This window comes from Pteronotus mesoamericanus, unplaced genomic scaffold (assembly GCF_021234165.1).
Source record: "Pteronotus mesoamericanus isolate MK-2021 breed Mesoamerican mustached bat unplaced genomic scaffold, CSHL_Meso_final contig_20, whole genome shotgun sequence".
In the NCBI taxonomy this organism is placed as follows: domain Eukaryota; kingdom Metazoa; phylum Chordata; class Mammalia; order Chiroptera; family Mormoopidae; genus Pteronotus; species Pteronotus mesoamericanus.
Window position 1 is genome coordinate 16,671,943 of NW_026555085.1, and position 23,672 is coordinate 16,695,614.

The 23,672-nt window shown below is 37.3% G+C and overlaps 1 protein-coding gene and 1 pseudogene across 2 annotated transcripts in view; one reads left to right on the forward strand and one right to left on the reverse strand.

Moving 5' to 3' along the window:
* MMUT (methylmalonyl-CoA mutase) overlaps positions 1–20,490 on the forward strand; it is a 40,918-nt gene extending 20,428 nt beyond the window's left edge. For both annotated transcript variants that reach the window (XM_054569472.1, XM_054569473.1), the window contains exons 10-13: positions 7,264–7,395; positions 10,417–10,564; positions 15,520–15,687; positions 20,121–20,490. In XM_054569472.1, the coding sequence (XP_054425447.1) occupies positions 7,264–7,395; positions 10,417–10,564; positions 15,520–15,687; positions 20,121–20,249 (577 nt within the window). In that variant the 3' untranslated portion in view covers positions 20,250–20,490. The remainder of the gene's footprint in view (positions 1–7,263; positions 7,396–10,416; positions 10,565–15,519; positions 15,688–20,120) is intronic.
* Positions 20,491–22,603: 2,113 nt separating this feature from the next.
* On the reverse strand, positions 22,604–22,857 carry LOC129067514 (NADH dehydrogenase [ubiquinone] 1 alpha subcomplex subunit 3-like; annotated as a pseudogene).
* Positions 22,858–23,672: the final 815 nt, after the last annotated feature.

Below are 23,672 nucleotides of genomic sequence, written 5' to 3' on the forward strand. Positions count from 1 at the left end.
TGACTTCTAACCGAAAAATATCAAGGGGAATCTTGCTCTTTGCACATTTATATTGCTGTGGTGAATTACTCAGTAACCTTTAGAAGCTTATCTATTTATAGTTTTTAGGCCAGTCTTTTTCTTTTTGATTGACAAATGTTGAAGAGTTTACTATATATAAAGACATCCAAAATAATTTTTTATGAGTATTCTGAAGAAAGATACTTTCATGATACAGTAAAAAAATTCTTATTTAGATTTTTTTTGCTGTTTTTTTTATTTTTATTTTTCAAATACATTTGTCTCTGCCTTCCCCCCACCACTTTCCCCTGCCCCCTCCCCCCTCCCTCCCTCAATCCTTTCCCTTTGGTTTTGTCCATGAGACCTTGCTACACAGTCCCCGACCCGACCCACCCCTTCCCTTCCTTTTTCCCCACGTACCTCTCTCCCTCCATCCCTCTTGTCTCTGTTCGTTTCTTTTCCTTCCAGTGTTGCTGGTCTTATTTTCCTTGCATCTTTGTATTGTTCATTAGGTTCCGCTTATAGGTGAGATCATATGGTATTTGTCTTTTGCACCCTGGCTTATTTCACTTAGCATAATGCTCTCCAGTTCCATCCATGCTGTTGTAAAGTTTAGTAGTTCTTTTCTTCTTTCTGCTGCGTAGTATTCCATTCTGTAAATGTACCATAGTTTTTTGATCCAGTCATCTACTGATGGGGATTTAGGTTGCTTCCAACACTTGGCTATTGTAAATTGTGCTGCTATGAACATTGGGGTGCATAGGTTCTTTTGAATTGGCATTTTGGAATTCTTAGGGTATAGTTCCAGAAGAGGAATCACTGGATCAAAAGGCAGTTCCATTTTCAGCTTTTTGAGGAAATTCCACACTGCTTTCCACAATGGCTGTACCACTCTGCATTCCCACCAACAATGTACTAGTGTTCCCTTTTCTCCACAGCCTCGCCAGCACCCGTTGTTTGTTGATCTGTTTATGATGGCCATTCTGACCGGTGTGAGGTGGTACCTCATGGTGGTTTTGATCTTCACTTCTCTGATGGCTAGTGATGCCGAGCATCCTTTCAAATGCCTCTGGGCCCTCTGTATCTCTTCCTTGGAAAAGCGTCAGCCCAGGTCCTTTGCCCATTTTTTGATTGGATCGTTTGTCTTCTTGGAGTGGAGTCGAGTGAGTTCTTTATATATCTTGAAGATCAAACCTCTATCTGATGTATCATTAGTAAATATATTTTCCCATATGGTTGGCTCCCTTTTCATTTTGCTGATGTTTTCTTTAGCCATGCAGAAGCTTCTTATTTTGATGAGGTCCCACTTGTTTATTCTTTCCTTTATGTCCCTTGCTTTAGGAGACATACCGGTGAAAAAATTGCTGCGTCGGATATCTGAGAGTTTCCTGCCAATATTCTCCTCTAGGACTTTTATGGTGTTGCAACTTATATTTAAGTCTTTTATCCATCTTGAGTTTATTTTTGTGTATGGTGTCAGCTGATGATCCAATTGCAATTTTTTGCATGTAGCCGTCCAGCTCTCCCAGCACCATTTGTTGAAGAGGCTATTATTGCTCCATTTTATGCTTCTGCCCACTTTGTCAAATATTAGTTGCCCATATAGACCTGAGCTTATTTCTGGGCTTTCTATTCTGTTCCATTGATCTATGAGTCTGTTCTTGTGCCAGTACCAGGTTGTTTTGGGTATAGTGGCTTTGTAGTATAGTTTGATGTCCAGTATTGTGACCCTCCTGCTTTGTTTTTCTTTCTCAAAATTGCTGTGGTTATTTGGGGTCATTTATGGTTCCATATCAGTTTTTGAAATGTCTGTTCTATTTCTGTGAAATACATCAGTGGTATCTTAATAGGGATTGCGTTGAGTCTATAAATTGCTTTGGATAGTATGGACATTTTGATGATATTAATTTTTCCAATCCATAAGCATGGTATATGCTTCCATTTATTTGTGTCTTCCTTAATTTCTTTCTTCAATGTTGTATAGTTTTCTGCATACAGGTCTTTTACCTCCTTGGTTAAATTTATTCCTAGGTACTTTATTTTTCTTGTTGCTATATTGAATGGTATTCCTAGGTACTTTATTTTTCTTGTTGCTATATTGAATGGTATTTTTTTTCTGATTTCTTCTTCTATTTCATTGCTGGTGTACAAAAATGCCTTTGATTTCTGAATATTGACTTTGTATCCTGCTGTTTTGCCATATTCACTTATTAGGTTGAGGAGTTTTTTGGTGGAGTCTACAGGGTTTTCTGTGTACACTGTCATGTCCTCTGCAAACAATGATAGCTTTATTTCCTCCTTTCCTATTTGGATGCCTTTTATTTCTTTTTCTTGTCTGACCACTGTGGCTAGGACTTCCAATACGATGTTGAAAAGAAGTGGTGAAAGCATGCCCCATTTATTCCCATTTTGCTGAGTGTTTTGATCATAAGTGGGTGCTGTACCTTATCGAATGCTTTTTCTGCGTCTATCGAGATGATCGTGTGGTTTTTGTCTTTTATTTATGTGATGTATTACCTTTATTGACTTGTGTATATTGAACCATCCCTGCATCCCTGGGATGAATCCCACTTGACCGTGGTGGATAATCTTTTGAATGTATTGCTGGATGCGGTTTGCCAATATTTTGTTGAGGATTTTAGCATCTATGTTCATCAGCGAAATTGGCCTGTAGTTTTCTTTCTTTGTAGGGTCTTTATCTGTCTGGTTTTGGATCAGGGTGATGCTGGCCTCATAAAAAGAGTCTGGGAGTCTTCCCTCCTCTTGGATTTTTTTGGAATAGTGTGAGAAGGACAGGGGTTAGCTCTTCCTTAAATGTTTTGTAAAATTCTCCTGTGAAACGGTCCGGCCCTGGGCTTTTGTGTGCCAGGAGTTTCTTGATTACTGCTTCAATTTCCCTACCTGTTATCGGTCTGTTCAAGCTTTCTGTTTCTTCCTCCTTCAGTGTTGGAAGATTATACTTTTCTAGAAATTTGTCCATTTCATCCAGGTCTTCAAATTTCTTGGCATATAATTATTCATATTAGTTTTTGATAATCCTTTGTATTTCTGTGGTATCAGTTGTTATTTCTCCTCTTTCATTTCTGATATTATTAATTTGGGTCCTCTCCCTTTTTTTCTTGATGAGTCTGCTTAAAGGCTTGTCAATTTTATTTATTTTTTCAAAGAACCAGCTCTTGGATTGGTTGATCCTTTGAATTGTTCTTTTCGTTTCTATGTCATTCAGTTCTGCTCTAATCTTGACTATTTCCTTCCTTCTACTTGCTCTGGGATTTATTTGTTGTTATTTCTCCAGTTCTTAAAGTTGTAGTGTTAGGTCTTTTATTTGAAATGTTTCTGTCTTTTTTAGGTAAGCCTGTATTGCTATGAACTTCCCTCTGAGGACTGCCTATGCTGTGTCCCATAGGTTTTAGACTGTCGTATGTTCATTTTCATTTGTTTCCAGAAATTTTTTGATTTCTTCTCTTATCTCATTATTGACCCATTCATTCATGGTTCAGTCTCCATGAGTTTGTAAGTTTTTGAAGTTTCTCTTTGAGGTTGATTTCCAGTTTCAAACCCTTGTGGTCCAAGAAAAAGTTTGGTATTATTTCAGTTTTCCTGAATTTTCTGAGGTTTGCTTTGTGTCCTATCATGTGGTCTATCTTTGAAAAACTCCCATGAGCATTTGAAAAGACTGTGTATTTTGCTTCTTTGGGATGTAAGGTTCTATATATGTCAGTTAAGTCTATTTGATTCAGTGCATCATTCGGCTCCACAATATCCTTATTGATGTTTTGTTTGGAAGATCTGTCCATTTTTGACAGTTGAAATCCCCTACTATCAGTGTGTTGCTGCCTATATCTTTTTTGAAGTTGTCCAAGATTTTCCTTATATATTTGGGTGCCCCTATGTTGGGTGCATGTAAGTTTACAATGTTTATGTCTTCAGATAGATTCTTCCTTTAAGTATTATAAAGTGCCCTTCTGGGTTTCTTTTTATGGCCTTTGTTTTGAAATCTATTTTGTCTGATATAAGTATTGCAACTCCAGCCTTCTTCTCTTGCCCGTTTGCTTGGAATATTTTTTTCCTTCCCTTTACTTTCAATCTGTGTAGGTCTTTTGCTCTGAGGTGGGTCTCTTGTAGGCAGCATATGTGTGGGTCATCTTTTCTTATCCATTCAGCTATCCTGTGTCTTTTGATTGGGGCATTTAGTCCATTTACATTGAGAGTTATTACTGATAGAAACCTATTCATTTTTTCTCTTTGTACCTGTGTTTTTCTCTTTCTCCCTCTTTCCTTCATCTTCTTAAATCAGTCCCTTTAGCATATCTTGTAGTGCTGGTTTGGTAAAGATGTATTCTTTTAGCTGCTTTTTGTCTGGGAAACTTCTTATTTCCCCATCTATTTTAATTGAGAGCCTTGCTGGGTAGAGCAGCCTTGGTTGTAGGGCTTTGCTTTTCATTACTTGGAATATTTGTTGCCATTCCCTTCTGGCTTGTAGTGTTTCTGTTGAGAAGTTGTATTGGGGCCCCCTTGTATGTTACTTTTTTCTCCCCTGCTGCCTTGAGGATTCTCTCTTTGTCTTTGATATTTGCCATTTTAATGATGATGTGTCTTGGAGTGGACTTCCTTGGGTCCCTCTTGAGTGGGGCTCTCTGTGCCTCCTGGATCCATGAGACCCTTTCTCTCCTCAAATTAGGGAAATTTTCCATCATTACTTTTTCGAGGAGGTTCTCTATTCCTTGCTCCTCTTCTTCTCCTTCTGGTATCCCTATTATACGGATATTATTGCGTTTCAGGTTGTCCTGCATTTCCCTAAATGCCTCTTCATTCTTTTGGAGTCTTTTTTCCATTTCTTGTTCTTTCTGGGAGCTTTTTTCTACCATATCCTCCATCTCACTGATTCGATCCTCGACTTCATCCGGCCTGCTTTGGATTCCTTCTACTGTGTTCTTCAATTCAGAAATGGTATTCTTCATATCCTCTTGTGTCTTCTTGATAGTTTTTTGTCCTTTTCCAGGCTTATATAGTTTGCTGTAAGATCCTGATAGTTTCTCTGCAGTTTCTCATAGTTATCTTTGAGCTGGCTGAGCTCATTGAGCTTCCTTAGAACCATTGTTTTGAATTCCATATCTGATAGTTCCCTTGCCTCTATTTCATTGAGCTCTCTCTGTGGGGAGTCCGCTTTTCCACTCATTTGGGGGGAACTTCTTTTTCTTCCCATTTTTGTGAGAGCCTATTAATTAATTAATTTTTGCTTCTGCTTCAATTGATACGTCTAGATTTCCTGACTTTGTGGATTAAACTTCTATGGTAGTAGGTGGGTCTTTTTATTTATTTGTTTGTTTGTTTATTTTTTTCTGTACTTTTCTTTCTGGGCCTGCCTCTGATGATGTCAGTTGTTGACCCTATATGACCTTGGGTCGCTTGTTTGAGCCTTCCAGGAGTCTACTGTCTGTGTCTGACTCCTGCTTTGGGCAGCTCTGTGACCCCTTCGGCCAGGGATCCACTATTTCTGTGGATCGCTCTGCACTCTCACACCGGCTCCTTGAGCGCGCTCCCCAGCCAGCAGGATCCTGCACCCGCCTGGGCTGACAAGTGCTTGCCCCAGACCAGGGGGCTTATTTGTGATCCGTGCACTTGTCTGGCCCCCCAACCCGGCGGGCACCCCGGCACTGGTCAGTTTAGGGTCTTCTATTGTGTGCTTTCCCTGCTTTTGGCTCTTTGGGTGCGTTGGCTCTCCGTGTAAAATGGAGACTACGGAAATGGGAGGAAGTCAGCTCCAGGACTCTCCAGTTAATCCTGTCTCCATTCTCTCCTCCAGGGTCTCTGGGCAGCTCTGTGACCCCTTCTGCCGGGTATCCACTATTTCTGCAGACCGCTCTGCACTCGCGGGTCCGTGCGGGTCAGTTTACGCCTGCACTCGCGGATCTGTGCACTCCCTCGCAGGCCCCATGGGCGCCAACCTGCGGGAGCCCTTGCCAGCCCACGCGGGTCCACACACAGGCTCGCGAACCCTCGCCACCCACTCTGTGCATGTGTGCGTGCCTGCACTGGGTGGTTTGGGGATGTCTATTGTGTGCTTTTCAGCTTTTGGCTCTTTGGGGGTGTGGCCTGTTCCCGCACAATGGAGACTAGGGAAAGGAGAAGGAGTCGGGACTCCCTGGTTCCTTCTCCCATTCTTTCCCCAACACCTCTGTCTCCAGTCTCTCCTCAGGGTTCTCTGGGCAGTTCTGTGACCCCTTCGGCCAGGGATCCACTATTTCTGCGGACTGCGTTGTAATCGCAGGCTGTCTTGCTCATCCGTGCCCTGCTTCTGCCTCTTTGAGGGCGCTTCCTCCCTGCGCAAAATGGAGACTATGGAATGTGGAGGGAGTCGGGACTCCCCGGTTCCTCCTTGCGTTCTTTCGCAAACGCCTCCGTCTGTAGTCTCTCCTCAAGGCTCTCTATGCAGCTGTGTGACCCCTTTGGCAAGGGATCCTCTATTTCTTCCAGCTTGTCTACACTTAGTCCCCCAGCTCACATGCGCACAAGCTGTGTGCGGAGCGCACAAAAGGCAGGTTAATTGATTCCCTCATGCCTGAGCGAGATGATAGCTGCAGAGTGAGAGGTGAGTTATTACCGGGGCTCTGCTGGCCACCGTCTCAGTTTTCTTCACAAAGTTTTTCTCACCAGTCTTTTCCCAGCCACCAGCCCACTCTGCTGCCGCCTCTACCCCGAGATCAAGGAGGGTGGCTGTCACTGCAAATTTTTGCGCTGGCCCTTTAAATGCCCCTTTGCATCCCCAGCCGCCTGTCTCTGGCAGAGAGCGCCCCTAAGCTTTTCGGGGTTGTGTTTTGTCTGTGTGTTTTCCTGGTTTCAGCTGCCGTAGTCTAGGGGTCCCTGTTTATGGTTCAGACCCTGTTCTTCTCAGGGGTAGCTAACTGGCCGTTTCAATGTCCCTCTGGTGCTGGTGCCCGTGGGTGCCCAGTCCACCCTCTCATGCCTCCACCGCACTTCTCACCCTTTGGGATGTGTGAGAGTTGAATCCACTGTCTGTCCTCGGCTCCAAGACTCCTCTCCCTCTATCGTTCCATTGTTTTCCAGGTGATTTCTCCACTATTTAGTTGCAGTTCAAGTTTGGTCTTGGGAGGAGGTCAGCATGACTCCCATTCACTCCTCCACCATCTTCCTTCTTATTTAGATTTTTGACAACTTATTTTTCACCTAGGTAATAAAATATGTCTCATTATATTGAATATTAAGGTAACTAAATGTTTTTACTTCCCTGTGATATTTTAGATGTACAGTTGGAGAAATCACAGATGCCATGAAGAAAGTATTTGGTGAACACAAAGCTAATGATCGTATGGTGAGCGGAGCCTATCGCCAGGAATTTGGAGAAAGTAGGGAGATATCATTTGCTATCAAGAGGTAATACGCGAGACTTCTTAAACCAGCATATCATCTTAGCAGTTAACGCAATCCTTATTAATCTACTGTGGACTTAACTTTTTCACATACCCCTTTGGGAAATATTTAATTTGGTTTTCTTGTTAGTCTGTGGCTTTACTAAAATAATATTTTTAACTTTCGCCATAGTCCCCTTCAGTTGTTTCTCATTTCAGACAGATGCTTGTTTAACTAACATTGATATTCCTCGTTCCTCATATTCCTGGATATTCCCCTAGGTACTTAAATTTCATTCTTAGTACTTTCATATTTTCTTAAGTTTATTTACATTGTTTAATTGCTCAAAGATTTATAAAATAATTTTCCTCTTTGAAAGTAAGTATTTGGTTGCCATCTATATGCATTAATCAAAATCTGTCTTCATGAAATTGACAGTAATAACACTGTCAAACATGATTTGGAAATATATATTAATATAAATTGATCGTGCGTTTCAAGTGTAAGAAGTAGCTTTCTTTTTTTTTTAAAGATTGAATGAATTTAATTGATATTTACAGAACATTTCTTCCCAAAGCAACAGAATACAATTCTTCTCTAGTGCATATGGTACACTCAAAGCTAGAACACATGGTAGGACACAAAATAAGTCTTAATAAATTCATGAAAATAGAAATCACATCATTTTCTCAGATCACAATGGCTGGAAACTAGAAATCAACCTCAATATAAACACCAAAAACATTCCAATTCATGAAGGCTAAATAAAATGTTATTAAATAATTAATGGGTTAACAGTGAGATCAAGGACAAAATCAAAAAGTATGTGGAAACAAATGAAAATGAACAAACAGTAACACAAAACTTATGGGATCAGAAAACCAGTCCTGAGAAGGAAGTTCATAACATTGCAGACCTACCTAAAGATGATAGAACATCTTTTCATATGTGTATTGTTTATCTCTATGTCTTCTTTGAAGAAGTATCTATTCGGGTCCTTTGCCCATTTTTTAATTGGATTGTTTTTTTATTTCATGATTTTCTTTTTATTTTCTTTTTTTAAATTTATAAATCATGTTTATTCTATTACAGTTGTCTCAGTTTTTACCCCTTTACCCCCTCTACCCGTCACACCCCCACCCCCCACTCCCACAGTCAATTCCCACTCTGTTGTCCGTGTCCATGGGTCATTCATACATGTTCTTTGTCTAGTCCCTTCTCCTTTTTTCCACCATTATCCTCTTTCCCCATCCCCTCTGGTCTATTCAGTTTGCTCCATTCCTCCATGCCTATTGTTTATTTTGTTCATTAGTTTATTTTGTTGAATAGAGTCCATTTGTAGGTGAGATCATATGGTATTTGTCTTTAATCAACTGGCTTATTTCACTTAGCTTAATATTCTCCAGTTCCACCCATGCTGTTGAAAAAGGTAGGAGTTCCATCTCTCTCTCTCTTTCTTTCTTTCTTAATTGCAGATTGATTTTATTTATTTTTTAAATGTCAAAGTTAATTATAGAAAATATTTAAAAAATTTAAAACCATTATAAATTCTCAGCAATTAAAACAACATGACACCTGCACAGAAATAATCAAGTAGATCAAGGAACTATATGAGCATTCTAGAGACAAACGTATATATCTGTCTGACAATGTAATACATGATTAAGTTGATATTTCAAATCAATGGGTAAAATAAGGCTTATTCAACAAATAAGGTGCATGGACCACTATTACTTGCAATAAAACAAATATAGAACCCTATTTCACACATTATACAAGAAATATTCAGGTGAGTTAAAAATCAATATGTAGAATCTAAGGAGTTTTAGAAGAAAATAGAACTAATGTTTTTCATGACCTAAAGTAAAATATTCAAACCCAGAAGCTATAAAGTAGATATTGACAGTATGACTATATTAAACATTTAACTATATAGTAATATACATATAAAAGAAGTTAAAAGACAAGGAATAGAATAGAAAAGTATTTGCAACACATCTAAAACATGGTTAATAGGTTGTTTTTTGTTTGTTTTTTAGGGAAAAAAGTTCTACAAACCTTTAATCAATAAATGGATAAAGAATACCAAAGTCATTTAAAGCTTTTTAAAAAAAAAAAAATAGAAATAGGCAAGAAATATATAAAAACAGGTTTAGTTTCAACAAACAGTGAAGGAACAATTAAAATAACACCATTGTCACAATCAGATTAATGAGTATTAAAAATATTGGTAATATCAAGTATTGGCAACTCTGAAAGGAACTGGGTATTCATAGAAACTTTTTTGTCATCTTAAAGCAGTCCCTTTAGCTTATTTTGCAGTGCTGGTTTGGTGGAGGTGTATTCTTTTGATTGGTTTTCTCAAACTGTATAATAAAGTTCCCATTAAAATTTTATGTGACTACTTACATATGAGATAAATACTAAAGTTGCCTAGGTGAAAGTCATCAAAACGGAGTATTTTTTCTTTTGTCAGAAATAAATATGGTGTTTTTTCATGTGGAGAGTCGAGTTACTGACTTAAGTAAGCAAGTATTTTGATTACATGTCATTATTAGACACCACATTTCAGTCAGCTTGAAAGAGTCCATACTTATGGAGGGAGGTATATGGACAGTTCAGAACGGCTTGTGAGTCACATCTATGTATATATATCTCTGAAAGCCATTTTTAGTTCATATTTAAGAATCTCCACATATTATACTTTGGAGACTGGCTTAAAAAGGTGAACAGTAGTCATTTGCTCACTTTGCTTTGCTGTGATGCTCTCAGTGTTACAGGCTGTGCCATCTTTCTAGCTTTCCTCTAAGGGGCAGATGGTAAACATTCAGGCTCTAATGGAGTTTCTTTTATTTTTATTTTTATTTATTTTTATTTTTTGTAATGGAGTTTTCAGTGTAAAATAGCAATGTTAACAAAATTTGAGTAAACAAATTAGATGTTTTTAAATAAACTTGAAAGATTTGCTGGGACTAAATTACAGTTTTTATATCCTGTATTTGGACAATTAATATATATTTGTTGTATTTTTAAAATGTTGCTTAGGGTTCATCAATTCATGGAACGTGAAGGTCGCAGACCTCGTCTTCTTGTGGCAAAAATGGGACAAGATGGACATGACAGAGGAGCAAAAGTTATAGCTACAGGATTTGCTGACCTTGGTTTTGATGTGGACATTGGTCCGCTTTTTCAGGTACTTAAAATTGTTGGGGGGAATTTCAAAAAGTATGTCATAAATCACATTTAGAAAAAAAATCATAAAAACATAATAGAGTGTGATGGTGTTTTAAAGTTATAAAAGAAGAACTTGAATTTAAGAAATTTCCTAATTTATTTTTGAATGCATATAATCTAATAGGACAGAAATAAGAATAAAGTACAACTCATGCTAATGTACTGATTAATCAGACTTTGTAAAAATCATTGTCAGTTCTGAACTATAACTTTCATTAGGCTTTGAAACTGCGAAGATTACTTTCAAATATCTCATTGTACTGCTTATTAAGATTTGACTATATTTTGTGGGAATGATACCCGACATTGGATTGGTGGAAAGTGTTTTGAAAGGGAACTCAAGCATCAGAGTGAGCTCGATTCATAACTTGATTTTCTTTAATTAGATTTTCTTTTTTTTTTTTTTAACTCTAGCAGTATTTCATTTGATCACAGAATATTAGAACTAGCAGAAAAATAATTTGTTGGCAGTAAATGAAACTGAAATTCTCTGTAGAGTGATGAGGCATTAATTATTTGGTCCCCAAAATAAATCTTTGGTTAAGGGGTAAATTGTAATAACTGTTTTAAAAAAGATTTTATTTATTTTCAGAGAGAAGGGAAGGGAGGAAGAGAGAGAGGGAGAGAAACATCGATGTGTGAGTGAAACATTGATCAGCTGCTTCTTGCATGGCCCCTCTGGGGACCTGGCCTGCCTCCCAGGCATGTGCCCTGACTGGGAATCAAACTGGCAACCCTTTCGTTCACAGGCCAGCACTCAATCCACTGAGCCACACCAGCCAGGGCTGTAATAACTTTTATATTAAAAGTTTTATCCCCTACATATTTATTGATAATCAGGTGCTAGGTTCTGAGTTCTATAAGGTATGGTGGGGTTTTTTTCTTTTTTGTTTTTTGCTTTTTGTCTTCAGGGTGTTTACAGGCTTGTAACAGGGACTGACTTACCAATAATCACAGTATAGTAATAATTACTGTAATAAAGTTGGGGTGAGGAACTTGTCTAAGAATCTCAGGACCTTACATTTGAGCTGTGCCTTTCAGAAGCCTGGAGAACAAATCAGGGAAGGGTGTGCTGAGGAGAAGGATTGGCTTGAGCAGAGGTGCAGAGGTACAGAATGTGATGCCTTCAGGTAGCTGCAAGAGGTTCAGTAAAAGTAGAATACAGTGCTTGGAATGGTGTGTAGATGATGGCCTTGTATGCCATTCAAAAGAGTTTGAACTTTAACCCAAATGTGTTTGGGTAGAGTGTCACAATCAAATGTATAGTGAGAAAGCTTAATTTGTAGTAAAATCATTTACTGAAGTGGATTGAGAGGAGCTGTGACTAGCTGCAAGGAGTCCAGTTAAGATGTTCACTAGTGTGAGTGAGAAACAGTAAAGGCCTTAACCAAGGCAATACCAGGGTCTTCGCTCAAATGAAAAGTCAGCTAGGATTTTGAAGAAAATTTAATGAAGGGTCTATTTGCAGATAGGCAGGCAGGCAGGCAGGCTGGCTTAAGAGAACCAGCTGAAGAACATTCAAATGAAGATGACCATGTTAAGTTGGATGTCTGGAGCATAGAAGAGAGTCCTCAATTATAGACAAGATTTTGAGATTGATCACTATATAAATGTTACTTAAAACTATGAACATGGATGTAATTTTTCATGCAGAGTATATGTAGCAAGATAGGAAAACTCGAATATTAAAAGGACATAGAAGAGAAGGAAGCAGCAAAGGAGTGAAAGGAAATGTGATGAGTAGTAAGATAAAAACGAAGAAAAATTTCAAGGAGAGGGAAGTACTACTGTTACATAATGTAGACATGACAGCTTCGATGAAACTAATAGAGTACTCATTGCATTTCTATCAATAAAGAAGTAAACCTCTCTGAAGAGGCCCAGTCTTTGCAGAATTCTCTTTTTGAGTTTCTAAATATTACTCTAGAGAGTCTAGAAGAAGATGTTACTATAAAGAGCCCAAATTTCTGGAGATATGTCCTAGTCCTGCGTTGGCAGTTAAATTTATAAATATGTTTAGAATCTTATGCCTTTAAGGTTGGTTTTATTAAGAATCTCAAATATAGTTTAGGTTAAAAAAATATATATTTAACTTTCATTCTTTAAAGTGAATGCTTTTCTATTTTTAAAATTATGTTCTACTACCATTTTACTTTAGTTTTTTGTTTTTCTAAATAGGGAACAAATATTCCATTTCCAATATTTAGTAGTTAGCTTTTGAGAAATTTTTTAAAAATAAAAGTTATTTTATTTTTTCTTTTTTAATGTTAAAAGTGTCATTTATTTTTATTTTTTTAATTAAAATTTTTTTTATTGCTGTTCAATTACAGTTGTTCCCATTTCCCCCCCATTGGTCTCCCCTGCCCTGCCCACCCTCCCACATTCAGTCCTCCCCCCACCCCCATTGTCCTAGTACGTGGATCCTTCATACATGTCTCGACCCTTCGCTTTCTCTCCCGTTATCCTCCACCCCCCACCCCCGCCCCTCTGGTCACTGTCAGTTCTGTATATCTGTGTCTCTGGTTCTATTTTGCTCGCTGCTTTGTTTTGTTGATTAGTTTTCATTTATAGGTGAGATCATATGGTATTTGCCTTTCACCTTCTGGCTTATTTCACTTAGCATAATGCTCTCCAGTTCCATCCATGCTGTGGCGAAGGGTAGGAGCTCCTTCTTTCTTTCTGCTGCATATGTGTCCATTGTGTAAATATACCACAATTTTTTGATCCACTCATTTACTGATGGGCACTTAGGCTGTTTCCAGCACTTGGCTATTGTAAATTGTGCTGCTATGAACATTGGGGTGCATAGGTTCTTTAAATTGGTGTTTCAGGATTCTTAGAGCATAATCCCAGCAGTGGACTTGCCAGGTCAAAAGGCAGTTCCATTTTTAGTTTTCTGAGGAAATTCCATACTGTTCTCTACAGTTGGCTACACCAGTCTGCACTCCCACCAACAGTGCACTAAGGTTCCCTTTTCTCCACAGCCTCGCCAGCACTGTTGTTTGTTAATTTGTTTATAACGATCATTCTGACCAGTGTGAAGTGGTACCTCAGTGTGGTTTTAATTTGCATTTCTCTGATGGCTAGTGATGCTGAGCATCCTTTCATATGTCTCTGGGCCCTCTGTATGCCCTACTGGGAGAAATGTCTGTTCGGGTCCTCTGCCCATTTTTTAATTGGGTTGTTTGTCTTCCTGGAGTGGAGTCGTGTGAGGTCTTTATGTATTTTGGAGATCAAACCCTTGTCTGAGGTATCATTGGCAAATATATTTTCCCATATGATTGGTTCCCTTTTCATTTTGCTGATGTTTTCTTTAGCCATGCACGAGCTTTTTAATTTTATGTAAGTAATCCCATTTTTTTATTCTTTCCTTTATATCCCTTGCTCTAGGGGACAAATTGGTGAAAATATTGCCATGTGGAATATCTGAGAGTTTCCTGCCTATGTTCTCCTCTAGGACTTTTATGGTGTCATGACTTATGTTTAAATCTTTTATCCATCTTGAGTTTATTTTTGTGTATGGTATAAATTGGTGGTCTAGTTTCATTAAATAAAAGTAATTTTTGAAAATTTTCTTCAGCCTTTGCCACCTAAAAGAATTTCTCAAAGAACTACAAGTTTATTTCCCATTAAATCCCATCTATAAAAATATAATTGGATTTTTAGTACCACCAATTTTGTTAACATAATAATGTGTCATTTAAAAAAAATTATCTGTGGCTAAAGGTAGTCTTCCAGTTGTTTGATAACTGATTTAATCAAAATTAGATATAAAGTTTTAAAATTTTCAACATTTGATACTGCAAAGTATAGTTTAATTATATAAGCATAAAGCATGGAATTGAATTGTTTAAATGGAATTTTAATCTGATAGATTTTGGTGGCATGGATGATGTGAATGACAAATCATACTTAAATCAATTAAATTTCTTACCTTTAAGAAATAAATGGCAAGAGTATGCACACTTTCTTTAAAGTTTTTAATTTTGTATGTTAACATTTTTTCACTGATTCAAAATTTGATCTTTATGCTGTGTGACTTACCTGAAGATCTTTTTGAATGTAGCTCCATTACTGAGGGTGCAGAATCTTTTGTTTCTACATTAAAATTATGAACCTTAAAATCTTACCAAACTTAGAAAAGTCACAGGTTTTGATAATTTTTTTATGCTAATAATTGTACCATGGTTTCTGAGATGGCCTTATCCTTTCCGTGCTTCTCAATTTACATAATATTCACAATGAGAAACTCTTAGGTATCTTGTATATGAAAAGGTTTAAATACATGTAAAGTATCAAAGCATGTCACAGACATTACAGAAAGTGGATATGATCTTAGGTAACTTAATATTTGAATACTTGAAAATGTCCTTTATGATTTTTGTATCCTAAACTGGTTAAAACTAGAGTTCTTATAACAATATTTTGGTCCACATATTACTGTTAATTCAGTGTTTTCGTGGGAGAAATAGGTCCTGGAGCTTCCTGAAGTGTCTTCTCGCTAACATCACCTTTCCCATTCTGTTTTAAAATCTAAGATTCTCTTTTAACATTGCATTTTATATTTAGTCTTTTACTTCTTCATAGATACTATAACAGGTTGCCTTGTAGTGCACAACAACTCAATACATACTGATAATAAAGACAACATATTTTTTAAAAATTACAGTGAAGAGATAATATATTTTGGTGTAACTTGACTGATAAATTGTAGCACTAGAAGCATTTACAGCAGTGGTATTTATTGCATCCGTTGGATGAGTTGGTATTTATGATTTGAGAATGATGAAATATGAAATTATATGACTTCAATATTTTTAATGAGTAAAATCTTGGAATGTAATTACGTAGATAACACTTAAAACACTTTTTGGAATAAATGACGATTTGTCTCTTTACTTTCTAATTGTTTAGACTCCCCTTGAAGTGGCCCAGCAGGCTGTGGACGCAGATGTGCATGCTGTGGGTGTGAGCACACTCGCTGCTGGTCACAAAACCCTTGTTCCCGAGCTCATCAAACAACTAAATGCCCTTGGACGGCCAGACATTCTTGTTATGTGTGGAGGGGTGATACCACCACAGGTATTTTTCATCTCCTTTGTTTTTCTAGAATTATGATGGGAATCCTGAGTAACAATAGCTGATGTGTAGTTCTTTAATTTACACCTTTCCTGAAGATAAATTTGTTGTAGACTTTGAACCAAATTATTTTCTACTAAGTGATTTTACTAAGTTCTGCAAAGTCCAAAAGTGGGCAATGGTTTTTCTATTCCACCTATGTGTAATTCATTATGTATAATTTAATTTAACAATTTATAGAGCTTCTGCGAGGAATTATCTCCTTGTAAACTAGTAACCCAAATAGAGAGCTGCTTTCTTTATATTCAATAAACAGGATAAAGCAATAAAATCTCACAGTTGGAATAGAGAAGAATGCTAAACACACTGTGCAAATATTAACTAGAGATACAGTGCGCAGTCCTTGTTGTGGTAGTTAAGTGAGTCCTTTAGTTAGCTGGTTGGCAGTGTTTGCTTATGTTATTTTAGAGTAGCTATGTATTCCATTTCTTCTGTGTTCACACCCCTACATGTAGTCCTAACTCAGAGCTGTATCAGTAACGTGGTCTGATAAAACCCTTTTTGCACTAAAGCTAATTTGCTTGGGGTATAATTTTCTTTGAGCCAAAAAATACCCTATTTCAGATATAAATGGAATCAGCCTGTCCTGAAAATTATTGGCTGAATGGGGAAGAGATGAATTCTTGAACAAATATATGGATTGTGTAGGAAAGATGAATTGGATGCTTGATAACAATCAGTGATGTCAATTACTTTACTAGTGGGGTGGGGAACACCTCCCACATATTACCTTACCTATCAGTTAAAATAATTAGTTAATATATAAATTGGGTCTGTTTATAATCCAATTTTTAATTACATCAAGTTCTTTTTTTACTGAGAATGGAAAAAATATTAAGATAGAACTGTATATGAGATTACTCTAAGTAAATGATTTATTATTTTTTAGATTATTTATTGATTTTTAGAGAGAGAGAGAATGAGAATGAATCATCAATCTGTTGTTCCACCTATCCCTGCATTCATTGATTGATTCCTGTATGTGCCCTGACTGGGGATTGAACTTGCAACCTTAGCATATCAGTATGACGCTCTAACCAACTGAGCTACCCTACCAGGGCAGTAAATGATTTATAAATGCTACAAAGGCCCCACAACTATAGCAGGAATCTGTCATTGATATGTGATTTTTTTTTTGTTCAGGTTTACAGTTTTTTTCCTCCATTACAACTCAGAATATAAAATAGTGACCTTACATACTTATAAAATGAGAAAATACATATGAGGTTATGAGATTGGTAATAATGTGAGGCTAGTAAACAAACTATATATTTTTAACTTTTTCAACACAGTACTTAAAGGTGATCTACTCAACACAAAATTGCTTTTGTTAGCATACTTGCCTATTTTTTTCATAAATGTAGTTTACTATTTTGGAATATAAAGGGCTTTTATTCTTTACTGCTATCTATCAATGGAATACTATCTATATTGCAGTTTTAGAGACTGTAATATATAAGCTCTTGGGCATGATATTAAAATTTAAGAACCAAGATAATTAGGTAGCACAAAATAATGGAATTGAAATACTAGTTGAGAATAAAACAGGCCTATTATATGAGCAAGTCACATTTTCAAGACATATTTCATACATGTGTATTAACTCTCTGAATATTTGAATCACTTAGAACATCTGAAGGTGTTTACTGTGCTTTTTTTCCCCATGAGTTTAAAACCTAAGCATCATTTTCTGTAATGACACACTTGAGTGTTAATATGGATATCCTTTATAATATAATTATAGCAGTCAACATCCATGCATTTTTCTTGTTATTTGTTTGCAGTAAATATATAAAATGTTATTCGACTGAAAGACACTTAGATTTTAAATTAGATAGCACTAACATATGGTGGTTAGTCAAAGAGATTTAGCCGCTGCCATTATGGAGCTTATAGTTTCTGCAGCCTGATTGAATAAAGGTGGTTTGCCCTCACCAGCATGTGCAACTACCACCAGGATCTTCTAACCCTTTAAACAACAGCAGCTTCCAAGTATTGCATTTCAGGCAAGGTTAGCAGCCTCATGGCGCCCACTTCTCTCGTTAGGCAGGCAGTGTGATAGGCCTGGCCCAGCTTAGTAGAGGACATTTTACAAAAATGATCTTTGATTTAGAAGTAATTTCAAACTAATGGATGAGGTACAAAATGCAGTTAGTATGGAGAACATCGGCATTACCCTTTACTCAGATTCACTTGTTTTTAACATTTTATCCTCTCATTAAAATAGATTTTACAAGCCTTATTTAAGGCTTAGATAAGCCAAGGACCCTTTCTCCAGTTGCAACATTTCACAGGCCTCTCCTAGTTGAGTCCTTTATCCCAAATCCATAATTCAGATGTCAGAACAAATGGTATACAGACTTACTAGTAAAGATAGAAGAAGATAGCATCAATTTGACATTCCCCAATTTGGAGATAAATTATTATTACATGTTTTGTCAATTTTTCTTTGAACTTTTAAGTCCATAGTTCAATGCCCAAGAACAATAACATATTTTGAGCATCATCATGTACTGAGGATATAAAGATGATTAGACATTAACTCTGTCCTTAGAGGTTCGTAGACTAGAAGGAGAAAAGTTCAGTAAGATATGTTAAGTGCCATTGCAGAATTATAGTATTACAAGAATATTATAAGGAAATAGTAGAAATAGGAAGGAAATAGTTGGGGAATAATTAGCATCACCATGTAATTCATCATCTAAATATGATCACCTCTGAGAATAAAAATGGGTGCTATTAAAAAGGGTACTGCAAAAAACAAAGAATCTAATTAAAAAATGGTTAGAGTATCTGAATTGACATGTTTCCAAAGAAAACATACAGATGGTCAACAGGTACCTGAAAAGATATTCAACATCACTTATCATCAATGAAATGCAAATCAAAGCCACAAGATACCAGCTCACACCTGTTAGAATAGCTGTTACCAAGTAGACAAGAAATAACAAGTATTGGGAAGGATGTAGAGGAAAGGGAACCCTTGTACACTGTTGGTGGGAATGTAAATTGGTGCAGGTACTATAGAAATCACTATGGAAGGTCCTCAAAGATAATAAAAAATGGGACTACCAAATGATCCAGTAATTCTACCTCTGGGCATTTATTTAAGAAAAATGAAAACATGCATCTCTATGAAAATGGGGTACATACACCCAATGGAATATTATTCAGCCATAAAAAGAATGAAATCTTGCTATTTGTGACAACACTTGAGGGTATTGTGCTAAGTGAAATAAGTCAGACAGAAAGACAAATACAACATGCTCTCACATGGGAAAGAACAGACTGGTGATTGCCAGAGGCGGAGGGTGTGTGAAATGGGTGAAGGGAGTCAAAAAGTACAAGAAGCTTCCAGTTATAAAGTAAATAAATCATGGAGGTGTAATGTGTGGCATGGTGACTATAGTTAGTAATACTGTATTGCATATTTGTTACTAAGAGGCTCCTAAGAGAATGAATCTTAAAAGTTCTCAACACACACAATTCTCTAACTGTGTAGTGATGGATGATAGCTGGACATATTGTGGTGATCATTTTGCAGTATATACAAATACTGTGCTATGCACCTGAAACTAATATAATGCTATATGTCAGTTATACATCAATCAAAAAAAAAAGAAAAACTAATGAGTAAAAAAAACTGCTGCAACAGTAAACACAAACCAGAATGTCCTGGAATATATGATTACCTAGTGAGCGAGGATCAGGGGTTTAAAGCATGTCCTAAACTTGAAATCATAGCTATAAATAGTCCAGCATTGAAACAGCCTAAAGCCTGGAGCTGTATTTGTGCCCTATGAATATTTTCACTCAGACTTTGTTTAAAATAAACTAATGAACAGCAGCATCAACAACAGAATTTTTTAAAAAATGAGGTAATCTTCATATATAAAAATATCTTAATTCCATCATGAAGCCAGATTCAAAGTACGACTATTTGATAGCTGTAGACAAAATACCTTGGAGCAAATAGATAGCCTTATACACTCAAAGCTAAATATTATACTAAATTTAACACAAATAATAATACATAGGGAGAATTTAGGTGAGAGAAAATTTTGGTTTTGGGTTCAGACATTCTCAAGCTTTGGGTCATACAGCTCTGAGCACAAACGACATATTGGGGTGTTTGGAAAATGGGCAGAATGTGTTTTGTTCTTTTAATGACTTGGAGTGTAAGGGTGGTGCTGGTGGCTCTTAGCAGTTCCAATCAAAGAAAACATTTTCAGCTCAAATGCCAATAGGGCACCAGTTGAGAAAGTTTGGGGCATTGGGGACAAAGAAGAAAGAGAAGCAAATATTGTTCTTTTGTTTCATTTTCTCGAAAATAAAAATATTATTGTTTCTATTAATTAAACAAATTCTTTCAACAGGATTATGAATTTCTGTTTGAAGTTGGTGTTTCCAATGTATTTGGTCCTGGGACTCGAATTCCAAAGGCTGCTGTACAAGTACTTGATGATATTGAGAAGTGTTTGGAAAAGAAGCAACAATCTATGTAACATCCTGTTTTTGTTTAGTTTTCTCCTAAAATACTCTTTCAGTGATGATCAAAGAAGATATGTTCAACACCTGCTACATGCTTTCCTGAAAGCTTTATATTACTTGACTTATAAGAATGTTGTCATGCTGTGTGGATGTACAGTTTCACTTTAAAAAAATTGTCCTCAAAAACTCTCAATAAGGGGACTAGATGGTACTGGAAAAAAATAATAAAGATTATATATTAAAAACTCTTAATAACACATGCTCAATACCAGAAACTCTAGGCAAAGATATTATTTTTAAGAATCATGATTTTGGGGAAATTCTGCTTGTAAATCTGTTTACTTTCTATTTTAAGAATTAAATTGTACCTTAAAAAAACTGACAAGTCCCATTTTCAGTTTAGCATTATATTGACTTGAGCTCCAGAAAATAAAATTCATACATGAATAAAATAATTACATCTATCTTAGAAAAAGTAGTGAGAGGGTATTTATGTAGAGAAATATATTGTGGTTATATGGTTTTCAGCCAAATTCTGTTAGGATTACCTCGGTAAGAATATTAAATCAGGACCAAAGGTTGAAAGAGGAGGGAAACAGCAGAATATTTTTTCTGATCTGACTCTACTTTCTTCCTGGGTGTGACCTTGTTATTGCTGGGCTTGGCTTAAGATCCAGGAGAGTGGATACTTATGAATAGTCCCTAAACTGAAAGTGCTTTGATTGTGAGTATGGCTTCCTCCAGAATGACAATGTAAACTGAGAATGTGGAAGGGTTACGTAAGGTATATGTATCTGGAAAAGGAAGTGATACAATTCAGTCCAAGTCTGAAGGCCTGAGAACAAAAAGAGCCTGTGATACAAATCCCAGAGAGGCTGGAAAAAAGGGGTGAATTCCTCTTTCCTCTGTCTTTGTTCTAGTCAGACCCTCAACAGATTGGATCATGCCTGCCCACATTGGGACGGGCAGTCTCAGTCCACTAATTCAAATGCTAGTTGAATTTAGAAACACCGTAGTGGACCCACACAAAATAGTATTTAATCTGGGCGCCCCATGGCCAGTCAGGTTGACACATAAAATTATCATAGAGCCCTTGTACATTGCTGGTGGGAATGTACAATAATGCTATGATGATACAATTTTTTTTTTAAACCATTTACCAGATGGCCCAGCAATTTCACTTCTGGGTATACAACCCAGAAAGAATCGAAAGCAAGGACTTGAACAGTTACTTGTACACCCATATCCATAACAGCATTATTCACAAGAGCCAAAAGGTTGGAGCAATCCAGGGTCCAATGACAGATGAATGGAAATAAGATGTGGAATATACTTAAAATAAGAATAGTATTTGGTTTTAAAAAGGAAGGAAATTCTGACACATGCAACAACGCCATAGATGAACCTTGAAGACATTCAAGTGAAATAAGCCAGTTACAGAAGGACAATATATGATTTCAATTATATGAGGTGCCTGGAATAATCAAATTTTAGAGACAAAGTAGAATGGTGGTTGCCACAGGCTGTGGGGAGGAAGGAATGAAGAATTGGTGTTCAGTGGGTGTGGAGTTTCAGTTGGGGAGGATGAAAAAGGTCCAAGATGGATGGTGGTGACCGCTGCACAGCAATGCAACTGTACTTAAAGCACAGAGCTGTGCACTTACAAATGGTTAATAAGGTAAGTTTTATGTATATTTGACCACAGTAAGAAGTATTTAGGGCAATATTGACATGGTACATGTTTTATAAATGTTAATTGTTAATATCATTATTGTTATTATTACTATTATCTTTTTAAAAAGAATGAATGGTAAGACACCAAACTGGGAAGGCAGATGGGCCAGATCTCAGGTAGAAGCTTGTACAGTTAAGGGACTTGGACTTTATCCTGTAGATAAAGACAGAGAATCATATAAGGGTTTTAACCACAGAAATAATCTGCTAAGATTTGTGTTCTTAGCACAGTAGCTTAGCACAGTAGCTTTGTGAAAGGGTTTTAACCACAGAAATAATCTGCTACGATTTGTGTTCTTAGCACAGTAGCTTTTTAATGGGGGCAAGACAGGAGACAAGAGTTAGAGTGTTACAGTAATGTAATAGAGAAATTATAACATTACACTTACCTGCTTAGATGCGTCTCAAAGATGGCTAAGATGGAGAGGCTATGATCTTATTTTGAAAGATTGAATTGACAGAATCTGGATTTTATCTTAAAAAAGAAGGCTCTTGATTTTTAGGTATTTGCTGTGTGGAATCTGTTCCCTCACCTATTTTGGTTGGTCTTTTGTGGGCCTTTTTTTTTTCTTTTGTTTTCACATTTTTATTGGGGGCACCGGGGAGAGGACCTCCTCCCTGTCAGTGGAGGTGTTCACAGTTCTTTCAGCCACTCCAAGCTTGGGCCCTGGGGGTCCCAGGAGTGGCTGGACATGTCAGGCTTGTTCCCATCATCTCGGATGGGCACTGGGTAATTGTAGGGCGTGACCTGGCTGATCATGGCGGCATACTTGGTGTGGGGACTGAAGGGAGGCAGAATTAGAGCGAGGCCCCCGACGGTGATGGACGCGCCAAGCACCGGCTCCTTGACCCAGGCACCCCGAGGCCGGTGGCCAGTCTCCCAGCCATCTTGGTCTCAGTGGTGGCAGCAGCCTGTGGACCTTTTCAGGTGTGCAGTAATTTTATGACTGGATACACAGGAATCTAGTCAAAAGCAGGAAAGGGTAAAATTATGGGATTTTTTTTCCAATGATCTTTTTGACAATACTAGAGCTTTGGAACCTTTTCTGGCTTTGGAAGTACACTGAAATATCTTCAGGGTCCTCTGAAGATACCAAAATCCTTTCCTTGAAACTTACTGGAAATTTAAGTGTTATACAAATATAACCATCCAGGAAGTGGAGGAGAGGTTTGATGAAGAATCCTTTCTGAGCAAAATCTACACAGAAGAAAGATGTAGTAATGAATTCTGATTTCCACTTCAGGGAGGGGGATGCATGTAATGGAAAGGAGAGAAGAGGGAGTAGTTAAAGAACTGTAGCTCTGTCCACAGACCAAATTACCACAGCCCTGTGATACCATCACCCTCCACCTGCACCTTTACATTCCTACCTACGTCACAGTACTCATAAAAACTTTTTTAAAAAAAAGTGAAATAGGGGATCTAATATTTCTACTAATGGGTTAACTCTGCCTCTTTTTATAAAAAGATTTATTTTTAGAGAGAGGGGATGGGAGGGAGAAAGAGGGAGAAAAACATCGATGTGCCAGAGATACATCAATCAGTTGCCTCTTGCACGCCCCCAGTTGGGGTCCTGGCCCGCAACCCAGGGATGCGCCCTGACTAGGAAATGAACCAGCGACACCTTTGTTCACAGGCTAGTATTCAGTCCACTGAACCATAACATCCAGGGCATGTCTGCCTCTTTTTAAAAGAATAATGG